This window comes from Podarcis erhardii (genome assembly GCF_964252035.2).
Source record: "Podarcis erhardii genome assembly, chromosome: 7".
NCBI lineage: Eukaryota > Metazoa > Chordata > Lepidosauria > Squamata > Lacertidae > Podarcis > Podarcis erhardii.
The window spans coordinates 52,329,801-52,353,506 of record NC_138511.1 but is presented as its reverse complement, the minus strand read 5'-3'; the positions used below and the strand labels follow the sequence as shown (position 1 = coordinate 52,353,506).

The window sequence follows — 23,706 nt, the reverse complement described above, 5'->3', positions numbered from 1 at the left end:
ATGCCGGCATTAGATTTATTGCTCTGCTATTTACACATCTCACTGGATGCCTGCAGATGTGGAAGAGAAAAAGCCAGGCAGAAATGCACCCCACCGCCCGCCCCCATCCGCACAGTTCAAGAGAGGCAGCTTCAAAAGGCATGGAAACTACTCACAACATCTTGAGTATTTCCACGTAGCAACCGAGGATGCGATCTGCCTGGGCGCTGAGCTCAATGCTCATGGTGCTACAGGTGGGGCTGACCATCAAGCAGTCTATCAGGTTGGGCTCACTGTCGTTGCCGACGTTGGCCGTCATCTTCTGGTTGGCTGTGTTGTTGCGCTCGACTTCCACGTGGATTTCGTTCGACGTGACGATGACCGACTTGAGGCGGGACTCAGTCAGTGTGGCCTCTTGGGACACCAAGTCAGGACTCGTGTGGAGCAGCCGGAGAGGCAAATTGGGCTTACGGTCACAGGGCTGCTGGCAGCCGTTACGAATTTCCTTCAGGCTTGGAGAATTGTCCCGGCTGTGTTTCAAAAACATAACATTTTTTAAGTCTAAAAAAGAAGCCTTTACTAGCCAGGCACAACAGAAATTAGTACGGAGGAGGGGTAGCCTTGTGTTGTAACAGATCCCCAGCTTACATCTTGGCCCCTTGCAACTGCCACAGTTCTATTTATACCAGAGTAAAACAAACATCTCCCCAAAGAATTTACAGTATGGGCCATACTTTTCTGAAGGCCTGTGAACCCATTGCTAATGGGGAGGAATGTGGTTCTCTCTTCCAAATGATGCAAAAACTGTGATGAAATTCATACTCCAGTAGACAGCTGTCCAGCTTTGCTGGAGAATTTACTTGAGGAAGGGGTAGAGTCTGGAGGCATCACCCCCAACACTCTCCCAGCCCTATGGAAAGCTAGAAAATCCTATGGCTCTTGCCACTGCTCCCTAAACATCCTTTCCGTGCCTCTGGTAATGGAGGGTGGGGAGGGAGGAAATGGTTGACTTGGGGATGATAGTGAACTTGGCCTGGGGCTTGTGTAAATATTAGCAAGCTTCCTACACTCCTGAGTCAGACCACTGTTCCATCTACACTCAGAACCACCTACACTAATGGTTTTTCCAGGGATTCACAAAGGCCATATTTGGTGATACGAGGGATTGAACTTGGGACCCACTGTGCACCAAGTCTGTGCTCTGCCACAGAACTATGACTCTTTGCTACAGGAATCTGCCCTAGACTGCTGTGTATGCTCAGTGGTTGGTGACACAAAGCAGACAATTCATGAATCTGGGACAGTACAGAAGCTATACTGTGGTTAACTGCCATTTGCTACCACTTCAGGTTCAAATGGGGAAGGCGTGTGATGGGATGCACCCAGGCTGCACTCACACTGCAGGGCTCAGTTGTGGAACATATGAAGGATAATTAAAGTTCCTCTGAGCATGTGTGGCGTCCCCACATACATACTTAAGAGTCAAGGTGAAGAGATTTTTGGGGCACATGACATAGCTGTGAGGCAGGCCTCAATTCTGGACCTCTTCATTTAAAAAACCCTGGGCTTGAAGGGTGGGACGAAGAATGTCTTACTTAGACTAAGAGGTTGGAAGTACTCATGCAGTGCAGGCGTAAGGAACGTGGTGTTGACAGACCACAACTCCCATCATCCTTTATGACTGGCCTTGGTGGCCAGGGTTGATGGGAATAGCAGGCCTGCATCATCTGGCACCATGTTGGCTACCCCTGATGCCGTGCAAATTCAAACACAATTTAAATTGAACTTCATATCTGAAATGCACAAAGAAAATGCTCTGGTATTTAGGGGAAGGCGGGATATCAATGTAATGAAATAAATAAGGTGCAGGAGCCAGAATAAACAAAGATACATGCCTGGCATGTGAATCACAGACATGTGCTTCAAAGGCCACACAGTAAACAAGGAAGTGGCAATCCGGTTTTTCTCCAATTGCCACTGTGAAAAAGCTGGGCCATGAATCTTTCGCGACTGGCAGTGTACCATATGAATTTTGTGATTACTCAGGCATCCAAAACCAAAGTACAAGCGACTACTAACCTGTTGATGAATTCTTCGTAGCACGAATAAATGGCAGCTAAACAGACGGCCACGAGATTTGGCAGGACCCTGGGGTGGGGGCACTGTCCGGTAGGGCCATGCATGCTGGAAAGACAACACAAAGGTAGTAGCATGAGGGCACAATCACAAGGCAACAGTGCTGTAGTAAATCAGAAGTGGGGAACCTTTTTCTCCAAAGGCTGCATTCTGCCAGGGGTAATTTGCTGGGGGCTGCATGCTGGAGGGGGTGGAGTCAGAGCTACAAGCGGACAGGGCCATGTCCCAAGATGAGTAGAGCCAGAACCAAAAGTGAGAGGGGCCATCCCATTTTCCCGTGTTTCTGCTATCCCACTTTAAATTTAAATTCTCTCTTCCTAGCCTCTTCTGCCATAAAGTCGCTTGCAGGTTGTGAGCCTGTAGTCTGAATCTATGGACACAAAATGCAGTGTAGGACTAGAATGTTGAGAAAGTGTTGCTCAGCCTATGCACAACATTTATTTTTCCGTGGGAGAGCAATGTTTGGCAGTAAAATAGAAGCAGCTCTGAAACTTACTACTGGCAACTCTAGTACTGCTACTGAGGAGATGAAGAAGAGAGAGGAGAATTAAAGGATTAACACCCTAGAAGGGCAGAGTTTTTGAGAGAGAACAAGCCACTGACCTGTGAATAAACTTCTTCACTACTTCCATGCCAGCGTTCAGTTCGTTCAAGGCCAGAATGTACTCCTGAGTAAAAAGCCTCAACCTAGGGCACTTCCCAAAATCCTGCCCAAAACAGGAGAGAGAGAGAAAGAACAAATAATGTCACAGAAGAATGGATGAAAGGCTTCATTCAAGCTGTGGATTTTAAGTGAGGAAATGTTCACCTGTACCTGTTTAACAGTGTGAGGCAGCGTTAGTCACCACTTATAACCCCCACTTTCATTCATACAAACATAAGAAAAGTGCAGCTGGTATCAGGCTAAAGGCCTATCAGCATCCTGTTCAAACATTGGCCAACCAGAAGCCTATGGGAAGCCCACAAGCAGGAACTGAGTATAGCAGCACGCTCCCCACTTGTGAGTCCCAGCAAGTGGTATTCAGAGACATACGGCTTGCGAGAGTGTTGGTAGAACAGAGCCATCCACATGGTCGTTACATTTTCCATTCAAACAAGGCACAGATAACATTCTCCAGCCTATCTTTCTGCTTGTTGACTTCTGTCATCAAGCATTCTTTTTTCATATTTATACGTACTTGTAATTAATAAAGTTATGGATTGGTCCCACCAACAGATCTCACAATAAAACTTATGCATCAGTTAATGCACAAAAAAATAAGATACCAAATAATCAAAACATAAACAGGTAGGGAAACATTATTCTATTTGTTAAGATAAGATTTCTACTTGCAATCCTCAATGCTCTCAACAAGAAATTAGTTGCAGTCTCTGTAACCATCTCATTTGCACCAATATTGATTTTAGGAGGTTTAAATGCCTTTATAAAATTGTTTTTTAAATAGTTCATAAACCGCTTTGGGAATCTCAGAGCTGAAAAGCAGTATATTACTACTGGGTGATAATCAGCTAAATCATACTCAAGAGTAGAGCAGCAGAAATTAACAGACTTCTGTTACTAAAATCTATTGCTTGTCACAGACCTACTCTGAGGATGACTGACACTGGGTACCACCCATTGCAAACAAAGCAAACAAATATTCTAAACAATGTTAAGATCCAAGGATGGCAGTATCACATAAGTAACTGATTTTGTACTGAGAGCTTCTTCCAGGTGTTTTAAGTGTGGTGGGGTCAGCAGGGGACCAAGGGGTATGAGCACGGGGGGGGGGGGGAGGACAGGGAGCTTGTCATCTGCTGTGATTTGACTCTCTATGTGGCCTCTGCCTGGCAAAACATTTTGCTCTTGTTTCTTCATGAAATTCCTCAGTCTGCTGTCATTCAGTGCCTGAGTATAAAGCCTCCTGGTTTGACTGCAAACAGAAGTGCATGAGATCATAAAAGCAATCTAGATTTATGCTTCCACTTATAACACCATTAGAATAACAAATGCTCCTATGGTGTCACGTGTGGCGGTGGTCCAATCCCGTCACAACTAATAAGGCAGACTGCAACAGCTGAGGAAGGCCTGAGCAAAGAAAAAACATGGCCACTTGCACACAATAAATCCAGATTCTCATTATCTAGCCTGCACAGTTGATCTTCTAGCCTGTAGCTAAAGAGCAATTTTACACCCCCCAAGCCATTGCCAATTGTCTGTTCCAACCTTGAACTTAATTGCTACTTAATTGGGATTTTTAAAGGAATTGTTTCCCGCCACCCATTCTCTATCCTGTCTCCACCACCAAAACACCCAGACTTGTAGGCCACAAAACCCCTGCCTTCCACGCATTTAAAAATATGCGAATGAAAAAATGAAATAAATCTGATATAGCGCTGGATTCTTAACACACACACATTGTTGGAGATTCCTGGTGCCAAGTGAGAAACTGCAGGCAATCTGACACCAGTGGTGTGAGCCTTTCCACACTGCAATGAACTGCAAACAGCTGCAAGATCAGTTGATGTGCACTTTTTTGAAAATGGAAAAAAGGGAGCGTCACTTACAAAGAAATTTGCTGTATAGCATAACAAGGCAATAATTACATCCTGTGGTTTTGACAGCATTTATTCAGAGAAGGGCTTGTCATCCAGTTAAAAAATAGTCATCATATGTTGAGCAATCCATTGATTAAGTCTGTATATGAGCAAAAATAATTACAAACCTAAGAAGAGCCTGGCGGCAGGATCAGACCAAAGTCCAGCATCCTGTTCTCACAGCGGCCACCCAGGTGCCTCTGGGAAGCCAGGAAGCAAGGCCTGAGCACAACAGCACTCTGCCCAACTGCAGTTTCAAGCAACTGGTATTCAGAGGCCTGCTGCCTCCAATAGGGAGGTAGAACACAGCCATCAGGATTAGTAGCCACTGACAGCATAAAGACATTGAGTGGCTTAGTAGCACAAGACAGTGTTACATGTGGGAGGAAAGAAAGATAAGCACACTGCACATGTTATCACAAAGAGCCCTGCTGGGTCAGGCCATGAAAACATACAAAGAACTCCCCTGGATCAGACCTTGGGACCAATCTAGTCCGATATCGTGTTTCTCGTAGTGGCCAACTAGATGCCCCTGAACAGCCTACGAGCAGGACATGCAAGGGCACCAGCTCCCTCTGAAGCAAAAAGCGTCACTTCCTTTGTTTTTAGACAACACAAGCTTGTGCCGTAGAAGAAACACGAGCGCCAGAAGCTGCTTTTTAACAGGTCAGAGACGATTAGTCCATCTGACCAAGTATTGCCTACAGCGACAGGCAGTTGCAACTCAGGGTTCCTAGGCAGAAATTTTTCTGAACCTCTGTTACTGGATCCTTTTCACCAGGGATTAAAGGGATTGCACCTGGATCCTTCTGCATTCAGAGGATGCTCAGCCCCCTTTTTGTCTTAAAAGAAGCAGTCTCTCCAGTTTGCAAGAGAGAGGGAGGCCTCTTATAAGTTGGTGCTTGCTGTTTGTAATGACTTGAATGGGGGGAGGGAAGACCCCACAACTTTGGTTAAAAAATCTGCAGCCCGATTAAACAGGAACATCTTTGTAGCTGATTAGAAGTTTGGTGTTTGTTTGTTTGTATTTTAAAAAAAGATGGAGATTGTTATTTCACTGTATCTGGGCTAGATTTGAGATGGTTTTTATATATGAAATGGATTTTGCAAATTTAAGTATTTTGATTGTGTATGTTTGTATAGAATTTCTATCATTTTTTATTGTTGATGTTTTTATTGCTAAATCACTTTAAGAGATATTTTATAGGAAGCAATCCATAAACAGAATAGCATGAAATAAATAAAATACGCAACTTGACTCACCATATTGTGTTTGAGGATTCTTTGTACAACCGGAGTGAACACTTCTATGACCACCATGGATCGAGGGCGTTCTCTGCAATGCTGCATTAAGAAAGCACACAGACACATATATTTGAAAAAAGAGTTGAGAAGAGGCAACTTGATCTCTCACCAACGATTATACAAAGCCATCAGATAAATCAACAAAAGAAAATTAGGTGCTCCCAAATTGGTTTTTCAGATTGTGGGTTACAAGAATGCACCAAAATGGGGTATAACTATGTAAAGAATTCTAAAGAGATAGCTTACTGGGAACTCTAAAAACAAATTTTGGCTATGGAAGATCTGAATCTTATGAAACAGGAGGGACAACCATGGTCGATACACGTTGAACTGTCATTGGGCAATTTGCCCTTTGTAATACAAAAACAATGCATGTATCAAGAACATAAGGAGACCACAGCTGGCTCACACCAACAGTTTATTGTAACAACCCTGTGAGGCTGGTAGAGCTAAGATGGTATTCTTCAACCCTGGAACCCCAAATGTTGCCGCATCATCCCTGGCTGAGCTGGCTGGGGATGATGGGAATCGCAGCCCAACAACATCAGGAGACCCAAAGTTGAAGAACACTAGGTGAAAAGGCAGTGGCTGGCCCAAGGTCACCTACTGAGCTTTCTGGTGGAGTGTGATTCGATTCCTGGTTTCCCACTCTTAACCACTACATTGCTTTGTAAGCTAGTTGTTACCCAGGGTCGCCAAATACCAAACTCCTCCACCAAGTTGTCTGCATGTACCAGTGAACTTGGGGAGGGTCGGTCTCTCACTTTGCACTAGGCTTTGAAGAAAGGCAGAGACAGCACGAGCCTATCTTGCTGCATCTGAAATTTCCCCTGTGTTCTGCCACTGGGCTATGGTCCACTTCCTGTTCCTGTATGTACAGGCTGTTTTTAAAAATGTAATGGCTTTGCATTAAAATATCTGGAAAACGTTGCCAGAATTAAGTCCCCCAATACAATGGCTTCAATATGCACATGGAGCCTGGCTATATGTGGAGGAAACCACCCATTTATTTTAACAGAAGGGAAAGATCCATAGTTATATTGGTGGCACCAGAAAGGAGCATGCCCAAACACTGAGAGTAGGGAAACTCCTGAATGCACAGAACATAGATTGTATATTCAAACCTCCCATGAAGGTTAAACCAGTTGAAGTCGGCAGCGTAGATGTGCACTGAGCATAGCAAAGTCTGGGGAATGTTTTAAAATACACACACACATTTCAGAAATACCTTGCAGAAAAATTCACACAAGTCAGGAGGTGGGTGGTTGTTTTCCAGCAAAGGTGCAAGTGCCTAAAAATAGAGATAGGACAGGATTATACATAGATATTTGACTGTGTCAGGGACAGAAAGTTGCATTATTCATTTAAGTTAAAGGAAAAAAATCCAATTTGAACTCATATTGGTATGCAATTCCTGTTTGCATATTACATGAATATATTCTTTAAAATAAATAATTTCTCATTTACCAATATCAATAAGTACATACAAATGTTGATTACTTATTATTTTTTTCCATCATTCACACCAACATAATAAATTAGTCTTGACATTATTGCATAACCCCATAATTTACTTAATCATTCATTCATCGTTTGTGTGTAATCATCTTTCCAGTTTTCTTATAAAGTATCTATATGTAAAAGACGAAAACCATTTAAATAATAATTAAAGCAGCATCTGTCTAGTATTTATTTGCTTGCAACCCAAAACAGAAAAACAAATGTTAGGACTGCGGTACAGCAAACATTGTACAAATTAAAATACTGTTATGCCCCTAGACTCTGTCAAGCACAGAGGTAGCCATGGGGCCCAGGGATGGCAGGGGCCTGGGGTTAGGGTTCCAGCACTGGGAGAAAAGAATCCAAGGAGGTAGATAATGTAGACTATGACAATAGTCAGGATACTAGGGAAACACACTAAAATAAGGGGGGTCCCACACTGCTTACTTAGTTTGCTGGTTTGCCAAGGCTGCTGGAGCACCAGTTAGTGGAGTAGAGGTAAGTTGCTTGTGGCTAGTTTCTGGAGGCTCTGGTTTGAAACCCCCCCTTCTCCCCCCTTCTTGATGCCTTAGAAGCATCAACCCACTATAAAGTTTATAAAAGAAAGCAAACAACTAATAACAAAACCATGTGACAGGCTGGTAGTTAGGGTAGTTCTCCATAATGCCTAACCACATTTGGTGCAGCAAATTCATTTCTAACCTTTTGTGCTGCCAGAGCAAAGAAAGCCACCTTGCAAGTCACATTGGTGTCCCTGTCAGCAGGATGATGACACGTTTTCACATAACATTTCACAAATGTTACTACTAGCTGTAGTAAACTGGAAGCACACACAGGGATTTCCATCCCCTCTGCTTTCTAACTTTCACAAACTAACATTCGATAGAGGTGAGTAAGTAAGAACATTTTCAGACTATTAACTTGATAAGACTCATTTTCAAAGGCTGCTCAAAGATGCTTCTTGCAAAGTCTGGGGGCCACATGCTGGTGGTGGGCGGGGCCAGAGGCAAAAGTGGGCAAAGCAAGAAATGCAAATTTTACCTTTATACAGTAGGCAAGTTTCTACACATGCTCTCACACACCCCTCTATACCACACCCAGGCAAGAAAAAAAGGCATTATCAGAGTTCAATGACTCCTTACAGCTAGGCAAAATCGGGGTACGAATCAGGGCCAGTGAGGGGTGTGGCCTGCAGAGAGTCCCAAGGGCCAGGCAGAGAGACCCGGAGGGCCACACTTGGCCCCTAGACCTGGCATTCCCCACCCTGCTGCAAAAAAAGCTAAACTCTCTATATTTTGTGCAGGGGAGTCTCAGAGCTTTGCTGCCTTTTGTAGAAATTACTCAGTCAAAACAAGATGTTTGCTGTACCCACACCCTGGGCCATCCTTTCTCTGCCCATCACTAGGCAACTCAATGTGGTTACATACAGTAAATATATTAAAGGTTTATAGCTGCTGTGGTGCATGTAATGACATTATGTCATTGCTGCCTTCATTGTAAATTACAGCGTTGCTGGAACAAAAGATTCTCAGTATCCGGGGAGGCCCTTGGGCCTTTCTATCCCTGAACTAAGGGATTCCTGGTATCAGTTTACAAAGTTGATCTCTTTAAGCACAACAGCTGGGACACTTTGTGTTACATCTTTCAAACGCCAGAAGTTTGCACACATTTATTTACCTAACAGAATTTGTATACGGCTTAAGAATAAATGAAATCTCTAAGCAGCTTACAAAGAACATACAATATGCATCAAATTTGCCGTTAAGAGTCACAAGTTAAAAACAAGTCTTTTATATATATATGTGTATATATATAAAAACCAGTAACAGAAATAAAACCAACCAATTAAATACATACATTATAACCTAAAAATATACGTTGACTTTACATGTCTGGGTAGGCTAAAAAGTTTTTAGCAGGTGCCGAAAAGAGTACAGCAATGGCGCCTGCCTAATGTCAATGGGGTGGGAGTTCCGGAGGGCAGGAGGCGTGACAGTGAAGGATCCGTTCCTTACAAGTGCAGTAGCAACATTGTGTGGCACAAATGGGTAGCGGAATCCTTCAGGCAAACTGGCTCCAGGTCGTTAAGGATTCTATATGTCAACAAGGAGGAGTAGATCTGAAGTTTGGGGGCTGCTCCTGGATTCAACCCTGTCACTGGAGGCTCAGGTGGTTAGGAGTGCCTTTTCCAGCTGTTCACACTTCATTCTGTTTTATTAATTATTCTACATTGCCTCCCCCTATGTTACCATATTATTGCCACCTGGAGAGGCCCATTTGCACTATGGCACAATAAAAGCAGAACAACACCCCAGGTACAACGTTTGTGGTATAAGAAGTTATAGGATTTTTGCAGGAAACAATGGGGCAAGCACCCTGAACCTCCACCCTGCTGCTGCTGAACTCCAAATCAGGACAGCAGAGAACATTTGCTCTTGTTTTTAAGTGGCCCACCACACCCCTCAAAGGGCATTCTGACTATACTGCTGCCAGGTAATAACAGGGAGCACAAATTAACTTATTTGGGATCGAAAGGAAATGTTAACTGTGGCTTTGGAAACGGATTGCCATGACAACCACCCAGCTCAACTGGGCTCCTGAGTGGTGGCTAAGTGCAAAATTCACACCTGGCGACAGCTGTGTTCTGCTGTCGTGTTGCTTTTGCTGGAAGATTTGCCGAGACATGATATGATCAGGTGATAGCAACATCCTATATTGGATTACCGAGTAAATCTCTTGGAAATCGCCAGTGGCCGAAATTAAATTAGAATGAGGGGAGGCAATTTTCACCTCTCTAACAAATTGCTAGCATCATTAGGATCTATTTATTTATTTATTTATTTATTTATTTTTAATGGCTCAATGGAGAGGACAAATACTTACTTTTCCTCTTATTTTACTAGCAAACCAGAAACATTTGGGATTAGATATTTATGCAGGAAACGGGTGAGGTCAGGAGTAAAAAATTGTGGATTTAGGTTTAGGCATGGGTCATGTTCACAATAGGAATGGAAGGAACTGTCAATGTCAGTTCTCTCAGCATCTCATTGTTCCAATCTTAAATTCAGTTCTCCACATTTTGCAGCAAATTGCAAATTATTATTTTTTAAATCCTCATGAAAATTCACCAGGATTTTAGTGCATTTTTCTCCCAAGGAAAACATTTTTATACGCAGTTTTGCCTAAAGTAAACATTTTTGCAATAAATTCCCCCTAATATTATGCATTATGCACACACCTTCCCCTAAAGTTTGCACCTTTTGCAAACATTGTTTGCCTGTGGTAGGGCCTAGTGAGAGTTCCGAGGGCCAGACAGAGAGACTTGGAGGGCCACATGAGATTCCCCACTGCTGTGCCAAAACAAGTCATGGCTTAGCTTAGGGCAGTGTAGCATCAGAATGAGGAGCAAAGAGGCCACAATCCCCTCTCTGAGAGCCCACACATTTGCTTGCTTGAGTTCAGCCATTGCTTGTCTTAATGTTACATGTGAGGATGCTTTCAATGCAGTGCTATTTTTAAGAAATGTATTACATTTGCCCAATTGCAGCAGGTCAAGTCAGTAATAATGCAAAAACTGACAAAAAACTGCTTAAAAAAGCCTGATGGAACAAACGTAAATTAACTAGGCAAAGTGAACATCTCATATGCATTTATGATGTTGCCATACCTGCTGGAACCAACAGGTCCTGAAACAGTCAGGAGTGTGGCCTAGAGTAGAATTTATAACCATGGCTTCCTCAAACTTAGACCCCCCCGCCAAAGTAATTTAGAAACTGCATTTTTGTTAGGATGTACAGAAAAACTCTCATATCTCATGAAACTAACATTCCAAATTTCTTTGTGGTAGTGAGGAGAAACCCTGAGAATGAAACCAGTTTTAGATCTATAGAACAGTACAGAAAAATGAGCAGAAGAAAAAAAGACGGGGAAAGGGTAAGCAAAACTAAATGAAGTTAACGTCAAAAATATGTTACTCCATACTCACCACAATAATGTTTTCATGCTCTTGAGTGGTTAAGTTATTATTCTGAAAGGGGAAAACAAATGAGAAAATCAGCAAGCAAGCTTGCTTTATTTTTGTTCTTTTTAAAATCTGGGTAGGCTTGCAAGTCCTTTTCCCTTAAGTGTCCTGTCTTGAAGAGTGGCCAATATGGCACAGTCTTAAAAGAGTGGCCCATCAGCTCCCATATGTTCTAGAACCCATCCCTTTGTCCTGCATTGAGTTACAAGACTGGACCTGAAGAGCATCCCATCCAAGCACAGGCCCCAGAGCAGGGATTGGCAGAAGGTACCACAGCAGCACCTGGGTGATTTGCAGTGGGTCTGTAAGAGTTTCTAACTTCCAGTGATCAGTGACAACCAAAAAGACTGTTCAACCCACTCCCACTAATTTTGAGCTGCTGGGGATAGGAGAGACCAATACTGGATTTTTGTGTGAAAGCAAAGACAGTGAGCTCAGCTTTGGTCCTGAATCTGTGGCCTGCAGGTGAAAATCTGCATGTGTATATGCAGGTCACCTTGGTCTTCATAACTGAATGATTAGTTACAGATAGGTAGCCGTGTTGGTCTGCCATAGTCAAAACAAAACAAATTCCTTCCAGTAGCACCTTAAAGACCAACTAAGTCAGTTCTTGGTATGAGCTTTCGTGTGCATGCACACTTCTTCAGATACACTGAAACAGAAGTTTCCAGACCCTTCTATATAGTGAGAAGGGGGGAGGGGTATTACTCAGAAGGGTGGTGGGAATGGGTGATTGGCAGATAGCTGTGATGAGCCTGTTGACGACTCTTAACGACTGCAATAGGTCTTACAGGAAAAAGCAAGGGGTGAAAAGGTGAAAAATGGCTTTGTCATGTATAATGAGATAAGAATCCAAGGTCTTTCAGAAATAGACTGGAAAGAGAAGCTGCTGAATTACAACTTATCACCAAACTCAAAACCATGGAAAAACCTGGTCTGAACAAAGACCTTGGATTCTTATCTCATTATACATGACAAAGCCATTTTTCACCTTTTCACCCCTTGCTTTTTCCTGTAAGACCTATTGCAGTCGTTAAGAGTCGTCAACAGGCTCATCACAGCTATCTGCCAATCACCCATTCCCACCACCCTTCTGAGTAATACCCCTCCCCCCTTCTCACTATATAGAAGGGTCTGGAAACTTCTGTTTCAGTGTATCTGAAGAAGTGTGCATGCACACGAAAGCTCATACCAAGAACTGACTTAGTTGGTCTTTAAGGTGCTACTGGAAGGAATTTGTTTTGTTATAACTGAATGATGTCTCCCATACCAAAGGTGTCTGTCCAACAACCCACAAGGACCCACAAGGAACATTTCTGGATAACTTATGCCCAGTCGAACCATGTAGCCAAGTACTGTTGGCTCTGACCGACAAAAGCTTTCCAGTTATCCAAAGTTAGTTCTACTCAGAATAGACCCACTGAAACGAACAGGCATCACTAATTTAAGCCCTTTAATTTCAATGGAACTATTTTGTGTACACAGCATACTTACAACAGTGCTCTCGTAACTTTCCCCCTTACTATCCGAGATCTTTAACTGGGACTTTATGTCTAGGTTGAATGTGCTCCACCACTAAGCTCTAGCAGGAATAGGCAACATGCTCCCTGCCAGATGTTGTTGGACTACAACTCCCATCATCCCCAACCACTGGGTTCATTTTGGCTGGGACTGGTGGAAGCTGTAGTTCAGCAACAGCTGGAGGGCTGTTGGCTACCTCTGGGCTATGGCTTCTCCCCTTACACATTTTCCTAAGTGGGAGAGGGAACACAGCTCAGCAGCAGAACCTGTGCTTTTAATGCAAAAGATCCTGGCTTCAACCCTTGGCAATGCTAGAGTTTACTCCCACAAGAAGCAGTGAAGGTCACCCACTTGGATGGATTTAAGAGAAGATAAGACGAATCGAGGAAGGATAAGGCTATCAAGACTACTAGCCATTATAGCTATGTTCTGCCTCTGCTGTCTGAATATCAGTTGCTAAGAATCACAAGTAGGGTGAGTGCTCTTGTGCTCAGGTCAGCCTGAGCACCTGGTTGGCCACTCTGAGAACAGGAAGCTAGACCAGACGGGCCCTTCTTATTTCTATGGAAAAATGGGTCTTGGGTAAGATCTTGGGTAGCAACTGACAGAAAAGGCCTCTGCCTAAGACCCTGGAGAGCCACTGCCAGTCCAAGTAGTCACTATTTATTTGTTTGGACATTTATATCTCACCTTCCAATGATAAAATCGTACTCAAGGCAGCTTGCAATAAATATATCACAACAAAATTAAAAGCAAACCTAGCAATAAAGCAAACTGAAGTAGCACAGCATCATAAAATGCTGTCGTAAAAAAAAGCAGCAGGCCGAAGCACTGAGCTGGATGGACCAAGAGTCTGACCTAGTATAAGGCAGCTTTTGGTATCTGACTACTCTGTGTGCACCTGCTCCCACACAGGAACATAGAAAATTGCCTTATACCATGTTATTGGGCATCTAGCTTAGTATTGTCAACACTGACTGGCAGCAGCTCTCCAGAGTTTCAGACACAAGGCATTCCCAGCCCTACCTGGAGACTGCCAGGGATTGAACCTGGGGCCTTTTGCATGCAAGGCAGATGCTCTGCAGTTGAACTGCAGATCTTGCTATATTTCTATTAACCAAGTTTAGTCTTTAGTGGCACAAAACCCGCCTGTAAATCTCACAGACGAAGTTCATACTCAGAATGCTACCGTGTTGCATGGCTGATAGTATGGGAGCAGGGCCTTTCTTGTGTCTCTCTGGAATCAGTTGGTCTAATGAGACCTGCTCCATCCTAACATTAACAATTTTTAGGAAAAGGTGGAAGGCCTGTTTTACTTTGTTCAAACTCTGAATAGTTGCTTTTTCAAAAAAAACAACAACAACAACAACAACAACCAGCATTTCCCCTTCTAGTATGGACATGATCTCATTTATTTCAAAAGGAAAGAACCCGGCAGTGAACCGTAATCCCCTGATTGCCAGGCCTCGTTTTAAAAGAGGTCTGGTTCCTGGCATTTGCAGAACCTGAGATGCGAGGCAAACTGTACAGACACTACCTTTCTCATGTCTACTTCCCCCATTCAGTGTTTTAGTCCTTCGCCTGTTCCCCTGGAAAAAGTCCTATGGACACTCATGCTTCAAAGTGCTTCCCTTTGGCTGGAACATGACCCATTTATCAGGGATGGGCAACTTTGGAGTTGTATTTGACTCTTACTCCGAGAATATCTATTGAAATGAATGAACTTAAGTTAGCCATGCCCAATAATTTCAGTGGGCCTACTCTGAGTAGGAGTATTACAGAATACCACCCACTGGCTCTGTGGCCACAGGCAGCCCTCAGCTGAATCCACGTGGCTCTTGTTTAATTTCAAAAGCCCTCTGTTTCTTTCCTGGCAGCCCACTAGATGGGGAAGAAGGGGGGCAGAAGAGAGGGAGGATGGTCACACACACGCTTTGGCCACCCCCCTACATGTGGCACCCAAAAGACCATCCTCAAGATAGTGTGTCCCTCAACAGTTGCCCTATATATTTTGTGCATTTGACTATGTGAGCTGCAGTCTACAAAAGCCTCCAAGACAATAAATCTTTACGTCTATGGTTCTTTGTTTTCTCACTATGACAGACTAAAATGGTTTTTCCTCTGGAAGTTACGCATTTTGAAGGAATTGCTGTTTATATTTATATAAATATAAACTGATTGCGCATTTACTAGTTTTCTAGGTTTATTTGGAGCTTTGACAGAGGAGGCAGGAGTATATGGCATTCAAAAAACAAATAAATGCCCAACATCCTTCAACAGCTGTTTACATAGTCTGCTTTTCAAATCATTTCTTATCCTCTGCACGATTTGCCTCTGTTGTTCTAACCTTCCCACCTCCCTCCACCCAGCTCGTTAATGAATATGGCAAAACAGTGCAAAGATGCTTCATGTGTGCCTGCCTACCTGCAAAATTTGGGTGACCCAACAAATTGGGAGTCCTGGTTTGGAAAAGGTAAAGAGCTGCACGCAATCACTTCTCCAAAGATATTTTTTGGCATTGGATATCCAGGTCCACATTTAAGACTTAACATTTTTTAACAGAAAAGAGCAGCACAAAGTTTACCTCTGAGAGCAACTTGGAAACAATCTCCAGTGGAGCCTGATGAATCGATTCATCCTGCAAAGGTGACGTTAGCGCCATGTCCACCAGGGTCCGGATCTCCTTCAGGACCACCTCCAAGCGGCTTGGGTTACTCAGAACCTTCTTATACTTGTAGATCTTTTTCTAGGAGAATAAATAAATAAAAGCCACACAAGTTCAGGTGTAAGGTTATAAAAAATAAGGGGAGAATACAAGATAAACAACTTTCCACATGCCATATGGTCAAAAGAGACCCTTTGCATTTGTTCTATGCTTCCTGCTTCTAGCTCTGCAGGTGGGGGGAGGGACCCTAAAAATGTTTAAGAACTAAGGAAAGAGGAAGCCATCTTTTAATCTGCGGTGGAAAATTACATTATTATTTTTCTGTGTTGGGGTTTCACTTGTTTTGTTTCTCTTTAGGGTTTTAAAAAACAGATGCGTGATGGCCTGATTCACACAACAAATATTTGGCTCAATAAACCTAAATTAAAGGTAACTAATGTTCATAGGGAATTCCACCCCACCCCCTTTACATCAAGGATGGGAAACTTGGACTCTAGATGCTGTTAGACTCCAACTCCCATCAGCCCCACAAAGTGTGGGCAGTGGTCAGGGATGAAGGGGACTGTAGTCCAACAGCATCTTACAGGCTGAAGGTTCTCCATCCCTGCTTTACATTAAAATACAGATCAGGAATTAAATGAAAAAGAAGGATTCTGTTAATTGTTCTGATTTTGTGGCTTTAAATGTTGGACACCATGGGAAAAGATGATATTTTGAATGGCTAATAACGCCACTAAACAAACAAACAAACAAACAAACAAACAAATAATTGAGGGTCTGGTCCTCCAAACAGTTTTCCATACATTCCCCGCCCCCCACATTGTACTACTTTAGCAAAGCTTGATGTCATCAGAAAACCAGGATTCTGAATGGATGTCAAAGTTATTAGAAATTATAGGTAAATGTAGCCTCCCATTTTCATAGTATGCCTCCAATAACCATTTGTAGTAGGAAACTGTATTTTAGGAACAGCTTTGACATTTCTGATGCCCTTGAAGCAGCCATGGTGTCATATGGGTGTCACCATCATTTCTTAAAACTTTCTGGTTGATCTGGGAGCATCTGGTGCTGCAATATTCCTAGAACTGGGCAAGGGTAGACCTGATCAGAAAGTTGGATGGTAGATCACTGAAGGCCCCGTGGGTTAGAATTGGGGTAAAAATAAAACAAATTAGCCATGTTCAAAATGGGTTTTTATATCCCAGTCACTGAGGCCCTTTTCAGAGATGGAAAACTTCTCAGCATAATAAACGTAAGCAATAATCTTTTCCATACCCACTCTTCTGAGGTGCCCACTTTATGGTTCTGTTTTATCATTTACAGAGCAGAGAGCATTGCAGCCTTTTATCTTGTTCATCTTACAGTCCGATGTGATGAGTTTTCCATTGGCTAATGCAGCTTGGTTGATTTCGAGAACAGTGGATGCCTGATCTATGTTTATTTGCTCATCAATCAATATTTCCCCCCAGATGGCATCTCGGTTTATGCTTAATAATAATAATAATAATAATAATAATAATAATAATATAAAAAGCGAGGCCATTTCTTTACCCCAAAGGCAGCAGAAAAACAAAGGGGGGAGGAGGGGAGGAGTCTGTGTAACCTATGCCACAGGTCTTCACTTTTATGGGTTTGGTCTTTGAAAACAACCAAGCTTGAAAAACCATGCCAATGGCTGATTTAATTAGAGTTGGCCTTTGAATTAAAATTCTGTGCAAATAAAGAGAGGCAAAAAAAAAAAAAAAAAGCACCATTTTAACCATCAGGCTGAAGGCCAGAAAACAACACCATAATAACAAAACCACACATGTTTACATACTGCACACCACCAAATGCAACCTTCGAGTTACATTGACCAGGTTTTGCAAAATTATTGGGATAGCTCAGTTGGTAAAGCATGAGACTCTTCATCTCAAAGTCGTGGGTTCAAGCCCCATGTTGTACAAAAGATTCCTACATTGCAGGGGTTTGGACTAGATGATCTTCATGGTCCCTTCTAACTCTACAATTCTATGATTCTAAGAGATCCTCTTACAGCAGCCTCCCCATATCTGGTGCCCTCCCGATGGTTTGGCCTACAGCTCCCATCAATCCCAGTCAGTGCCACCTGGAACTGATGTGAGTTGTAGACTAAAACATCTGGAGGGCACCAGAGGGCACCAGGTTGGGAGAGCTTTCTTTAAAGAATGCAACTCTTTTACCCTGGCCTCTGACATCTGATATGTAAATTTTCAGGACCTAACCTATATTTTGTTATTGCATTTTTTAATTATTATTTTTTTGCAATTTTAAGTTTTTAAAACTGGCTTCAATGTTGTATTTTCAATTGTTGTAACCTGCCCTGGGACCCTGGGGTGAAGGGTGTGTAATCAACAACAACAACAACAACAGACACTATTGGGCAAGTGGATAGAAATGTAAATTAGTGAAGATGCCGACCTCTTAGCCTTGTTTCTTTGTCATCTCCCTTGCTTCCGGACAATTGTCTCCCTGTAATGTTGGCCATCCCGCCCTGAACTTTCCATATTTCTCTTGCACATGCACTATTGAGTCCCACAGACCTGCTCAGTGGATCTTGCTCTGAATAAGTTAGAAATCTGCCTTATAGACTGCATCAAATCAGTGATCCTATGCAAAGTCATCCATCTATTAATGCATGCATTTAATTTAGTCAAATGATTTACAAACATTTCACTGTTTGCCAATACCAAAGCAGTATATAATGTAAAAACCATAAAGTACAACAAAACAGAGATTTAAAATAAACAAATAAATAAAAAAATCAGTGAGCAACGAACAACAACGCTACATAGGGCTGGTATCATGTGCACGATTATGAACACGATTGGAACTAAACAAACAAAAAACAGAACCTAAGATCAAACAGTAAAAGATATGCATATCAGAGGTGACCTGCCCCGCTTTCGTAGTCTCCCCTTCAGAAGGTTGGACGCTCCTTCTGGTGTGTCCTTCACCTGCCCTGTAATGCCTTCTATTTCCCCATTTGTTTGCCATCCCTAGGCTCCTCAATAGAATTCTCAGGGTACATTTCTATCTTCCCCTTCTCCCCGCTCTTGAGGACAAGAGGAAATCATTTCTGGGATATCGAAACAACAACAACAACAACAACAACAACAACAACAACAACAACAACAACAACAACGGTAAAATGCTATTTATTAATGCTGGAGGTATCAATGTTAAGTCTTTTGCACCCAGTGCAACTGTGTTGCATCTGGAAGACTGGCAAAAGTGGGGGGTCTGAGACCACTTTGCAGACAGCCACTGGCCCAGAAATGGCTGTGCCCCAATGAATTTCTTTGCCTTTAAAAGCTGCTACTTTAAGGCTGTTCTTAACACTATTAATTGTACTTGCAAGCTCATTCTTCTATAACAGCTAAAAACACGATTCCCTTGACAATAAAGCAGAAATTGTCACTGCAATCGTGCAACAAGCAACCACAATTTCCAAACAGTGGATCTATTCCACAGCTATTTCTGTGGTTACTACCCCATGCCCAATTTTCTTTCCCAAACTCTTTCTAGGTTTTCCATAAAGCACCGAATAAAAGCAAATGGGTTTTCAGATTTGCAGGCTGTATATTTCTGCCTGATTGGAGCCTAGGGGAAGAAAAAGGCCTCTGCCTGTATAGCCTCCCTGGTTCAGAAAGTAAAGCAGAACGAGAAAAGCTAAAACAGAAAAACAGACAATATATCCATAAAGCCAGTCCAGGCCCCCGACACTCCTCACCCCCAAATCCCCACCCCTTGCACCTCAGAATCCATTCGCGAAGCCGACCTCCAGCGCTGAATTTTCTAATCTGGCAGAGATCTGCTCAGGAAGAACTGTTGGCACTGGGCGATACTGGCCGTTTGGATGCAGATGCCAAATTTATCCTTTGCAACTCTTTTCCTTTTTTAAAAAAATGTTTGTTTGTTTTTTTAAAAAAAGGCCTGCACAAAGTTCTCTGCACAGCCTTACAAAAAATAATAATCCTTAGAGACTTGAAAACAAAACACCAAACCCTCTGGAGCTGCAGTTCAAAAGGAAGAAGTGAACAAAACTGTCTGCTGTTGAAGAAAGACCTGGAATGACTGGTTGGTGATGCCCAAAAGATATTGTTTGAAGCAGAGCTTAGAGCTTCAGGGTTAATCTCGCTAGACTCCCACTGTGGAAGAGTCACAAGGAGAGGAAGATCAATTTCTCTCCCTCCCTCCCTCCTCTCTCCACTTCAGCTCTTGGGGCCAGAGGAGTTTAAATACGCTTGCACATTGCACTGTTATCTTTTGCAAAATGTGGGCGGAAATACACAACAGCCCTCTAGAGACCTCAACCCCAGTATCTTGAATTTGCTCCTGGATGCAATTCTGCTTTTCTCAGCAGAAACACTCGAGGCGCTCGGTGGCACTCAACTGCTATCTTGTACTCACATTGTGCGAATACAGACAACCATTTACCAACTGGTACTGACCACTCTCAATATAATTGCATATAATCAAAACAAACCGTTTAAAAACCAGGAAATGGTCCATAAAAAGCAATGTAGACTCTTCATGCACCTACAAACACTCACCCAAGGCTGCTCTCACTCTCCGATTACCCCTCCAAACACTCTTCCAGGTTGAGTGAAATGATGGGTGGGATTGTTGATTCCGCCCCCTTCTCTCCTGCCCCCCCCACCCCCTTTTTTCCTGGATGTCTGCCCCCCCCCCCACTTTTTGGGCCAAGTACATAAAGCTGAATTCACGCAAGTTAAATGGGCGTACGTTATGAGTTGACTGCACATATAAGCAAAGGAAACCTGCCTTATGCCAGGTCTGGGTTGCTCCAGAGGACCTATTTATTGAGCATTCATCACGATCGGCTTGCACAAAGCTTACATGGAGGTTAGATTATAGCTGGTATTTATTGAGCATCCATTCAGATTTGTTTGTGCAGATGCTGTACAACAATGAATATTCATCCCGAAGTGCTTGTTGGATGTTTATACGCCTTCCCCTTAATTATCCATTCATTCCACACATTCTAATGCATTTCCCCATCACTTTTCTAACTGCAAAAAAATCTCTCTTTTTTAAGTGGATCAGTTGTGCAAGGGCAACAGAACACTTTAATCCATTTTTAACGGCACAAAACTGAATATCCTGGCACACAGCTGAATCGCTCCCACAAAATGCTGACAGTCTAGAGGCACCTTTAATCTATCCAGCCTAGTACTGACTATTTTGACTGGCAACACCTCTGAAGAGTTTCTGGCAGAGCCTTTCCCAAAACCTGACTATGTTCACCTCTGTCTTATTTCAGGGCTGTGTGAGCAGATTTCTGGTGCTCAACTCCAAAACAGGACTACAGCAAACATACACCTGTTTTTTTAATTCTGCCCCCTCTATTTTTTCAGCACATTCTGACTTCATTGCTACTGTATAATTTTAACTGGAAGCACAAATTAACCAAGTTGCTATATGAATTTGAAAGGAAGTGTAGCAGTTGCTTAAGAAACTGACACTAAGGCAGCAATTCTACATGTATGTCTTACTCTTGAGTAAACGCACCTAGGATTGCACTGCCAGTCTGATACTACATATGCAATTTTAGGGGAGGTATGTTACTAAAAAAACAAAAACAAAATAACCAATATTATTTAACATTTGACACTAGCTTTCAAAATGTATTAAAAAGGAGTAAGTCTATCTGACCTTTCTGCCTTCTGGAAGGACTGAAGAGAGCGTAAGATGGGTGGAATTTCTGCATGGCATATAATAATATAGAAGCACCACATGACCCTTCGTCCCTTATCTCCAAGCCTATTTTGTCAAGACGTGTGCCCAGGTCACTAGAGTATTGAATGACATCAGCAAAACCCTTGCCATGATTTCAGTGCAGTGGGATGGGACTTAAAATGCACACAGATGGGAAGAACACTGTCATCCAGAGATTTGCCCTGTCCCCTGTGAAGTCACCAGGCCCTCCCATAAAGACGCACAGATCCTGACCTCTTTTCTCTTTCCATTCCCTTTTCTGTCCCAAATCCTTTTTTTTCCATTCGCTGCCAATCTTGCGTCCTAAATTCTGTGTGTGTATGTGTGTGTGTGCGCGCACACACACACACCATGTACCAAACAAATTTCACCCAAGAGACTGAAGCATTTTTCCATGACTTCAGTATAGCAATCTAAACATATCCTCTTCCCTGATAGAAAATCCTTGCCCACCCCAGCTTCCAACCATGACAGGATTTCTGCTGGGACCACTTCTCCTAGCAGTGATTCACTCGTTTTCTTGCAGACACGCTAATGCTACATCTGAAATGTGAGTCGGCTTCCCACGGGCTGTGTGTGCCAGAAATTATTGATTTATTACTGAGCACAGAGGAAATCAAGCTCCAGCAAAATGAGAAAATGCCAAGGGTTCTGCAGGGGATTCCTTCTTCACTTGCTTCAAGGCAAGCCTCAACTTGACAAGGTTCACTCTCAGCATCTTTAATTTCTTCACTGAGCTCTGGTAAGACTCAGTCTTCCATAATTTCACACAATATGATGTTACCAGTTTACAAACTTCTCACATTCCCAATAACATATACAAGCAACTTATATATAAGGAGATTCCCATTTGTAGCTATGAGTTCGAACTGGGGAGCCAACACAATACATCCTTTTAAAGAAACGTCTAGATCCGGCATCCCCAAACTCGGTCCTCCAGATGTTTTGGGACTACAACTCCCATCATCCCTAGCTAACAGGACCAGTTGTCAGGGATGATGGGAGTTGTAGTCCCAAAACATCTGGAGGGCACAGTTTGCCTATGCCTGTTCTAGGTGGACTTTCTCACTACTACTGCAAGTATAGCTTTGTAAAGACACACAGCTTTCTAGTATATGGTGCTGGCACATAGCTTGCCACTTCTAGAATCTGGATTGAGCTTCCTACTTCCATGTGTTTGAAGATTGAATGATTTGTAAAGAATACCATTTCTGGTTCCAGCTGTGCTTTGCACTAGCAAATGCATTTCCTGGCATAGCCAGATCTGTCGCAGAAGACAATGGCCATGTTCACTAAACCATGGTTTAGTGCATTCTGTTTCCCCTTTCCCTTCAACATGGCCAGGGTGAGATTGGAAGTGTCTCTTTAGATTAACTGCAGTTTAGTAAATTCTCTGAACCCTAAACTATGGTTAATCTTAAATATGACTCATGGAAACAAGTAAGCTTTAGACTAACTACATTTGTCGAAATTTGGACAACACAAGCTGCAAGCTGCATAAAACAGAAGCGAAACCTTCTGAACCCTCATAATGCTAAACCATGGTTTAATTTTAAGTGTGGACACAACCAGTGTGGAACAAAAACCAACCTAGCTATATTCCTTTAAACCTTCCATTATTTTTTCATTTCCTTCTGGCAAATTTTCTTCAGATCCTGGCTTTTATGCTTTTGGTTGGCAAAACGTAAGCTCTTGTCTGACTCATATCAAGAACGCTTCCATATTTTTCTCATTAGAGCAGGAAGGTTTACTTGTCAGTTTATTTATTTATTTATTTATTTATTATTATTATTATTATTATTATTATTACTTGAGAAACGGAAAATTTTCCTGCTACTGCTGAATGTCTCCAGCCAAAACCACAGCTGGGACCTTCTGCATGGAAAGCAGATGCTCTACCACTGAGCTATGACCCTTACCCTAAACTGGGGAGTTATAGTTCAACAACATCTGGAGGGCGACCCCTGCTTTACTGCCATATGTTGTGAATTCCTGAACCTCTGAACAATCTACTCATCCACACCTGTGGATGTGGGATCTTAAACAGTGTTGGAGAGCATGCAAAGGTGTGATACTCCAAATAAATCTGCCCCAACCTGGCACCCTCCACATATTGTGTAGTATGACTCACCATCAGTCTCAACCAGAATGGTCAATGGTCGGGGATCATGGGAGCAGCACTCTGGAAACAGACTCTGGAGGGCCATCAGTCCTGATGCTACAATTTTACATTATGTATGTA

The 23,706-nt window shown here is 42.7% G+C and overlaps 1 protein-coding gene across 3 annotated transcripts in view; it reads right to left on the bottom strand.

Moving 5' to 3' along the window:
* Nucleotides 1-23,706, bottom strand: part of CMIP (c-Maf inducing protein) — a 149,451-nt gene that overhangs the window by 19,009 nt on the left and 106,736 nt on the right. For 2 of the 3 annotated variants that reach the window (XM_081871934.1, XM_081871935.1), the window contains exons 4-10: nucleotides 15,624-15,785; nucleotides 11,483-11,524; nucleotides 7,226-7,288; nucleotides 5,956-6,036; nucleotides 2,719-2,822; nucleotides 2,059-2,163; nucleotides 156-509 (exon numbers count right to left, since the gene is read on the bottom strand). In XM_081871934.1, the coding sequence (XP_081728060.1) occupies nucleotides 156-509; nucleotides 2,059-2,163; nucleotides 2,719-2,822; nucleotides 5,956-6,036; nucleotides 7,226-7,288; nucleotides 11,483-11,524; nucleotides 15,624-15,785 (911 nt within the window). Of the gene's footprint in view, nucleotides 1-155; nucleotides 510-2,058; nucleotides 2,164-2,718; nucleotides 2,823-5,955; nucleotides 6,037-7,225; nucleotides 7,289-11,482; nucleotides 11,525-15,623; nucleotides 15,786-19,478; nucleotides 19,600-23,706 lie in introns of those variants that run through there. The other variant, XM_081871936.1, reaches the window with a different exon arrangement.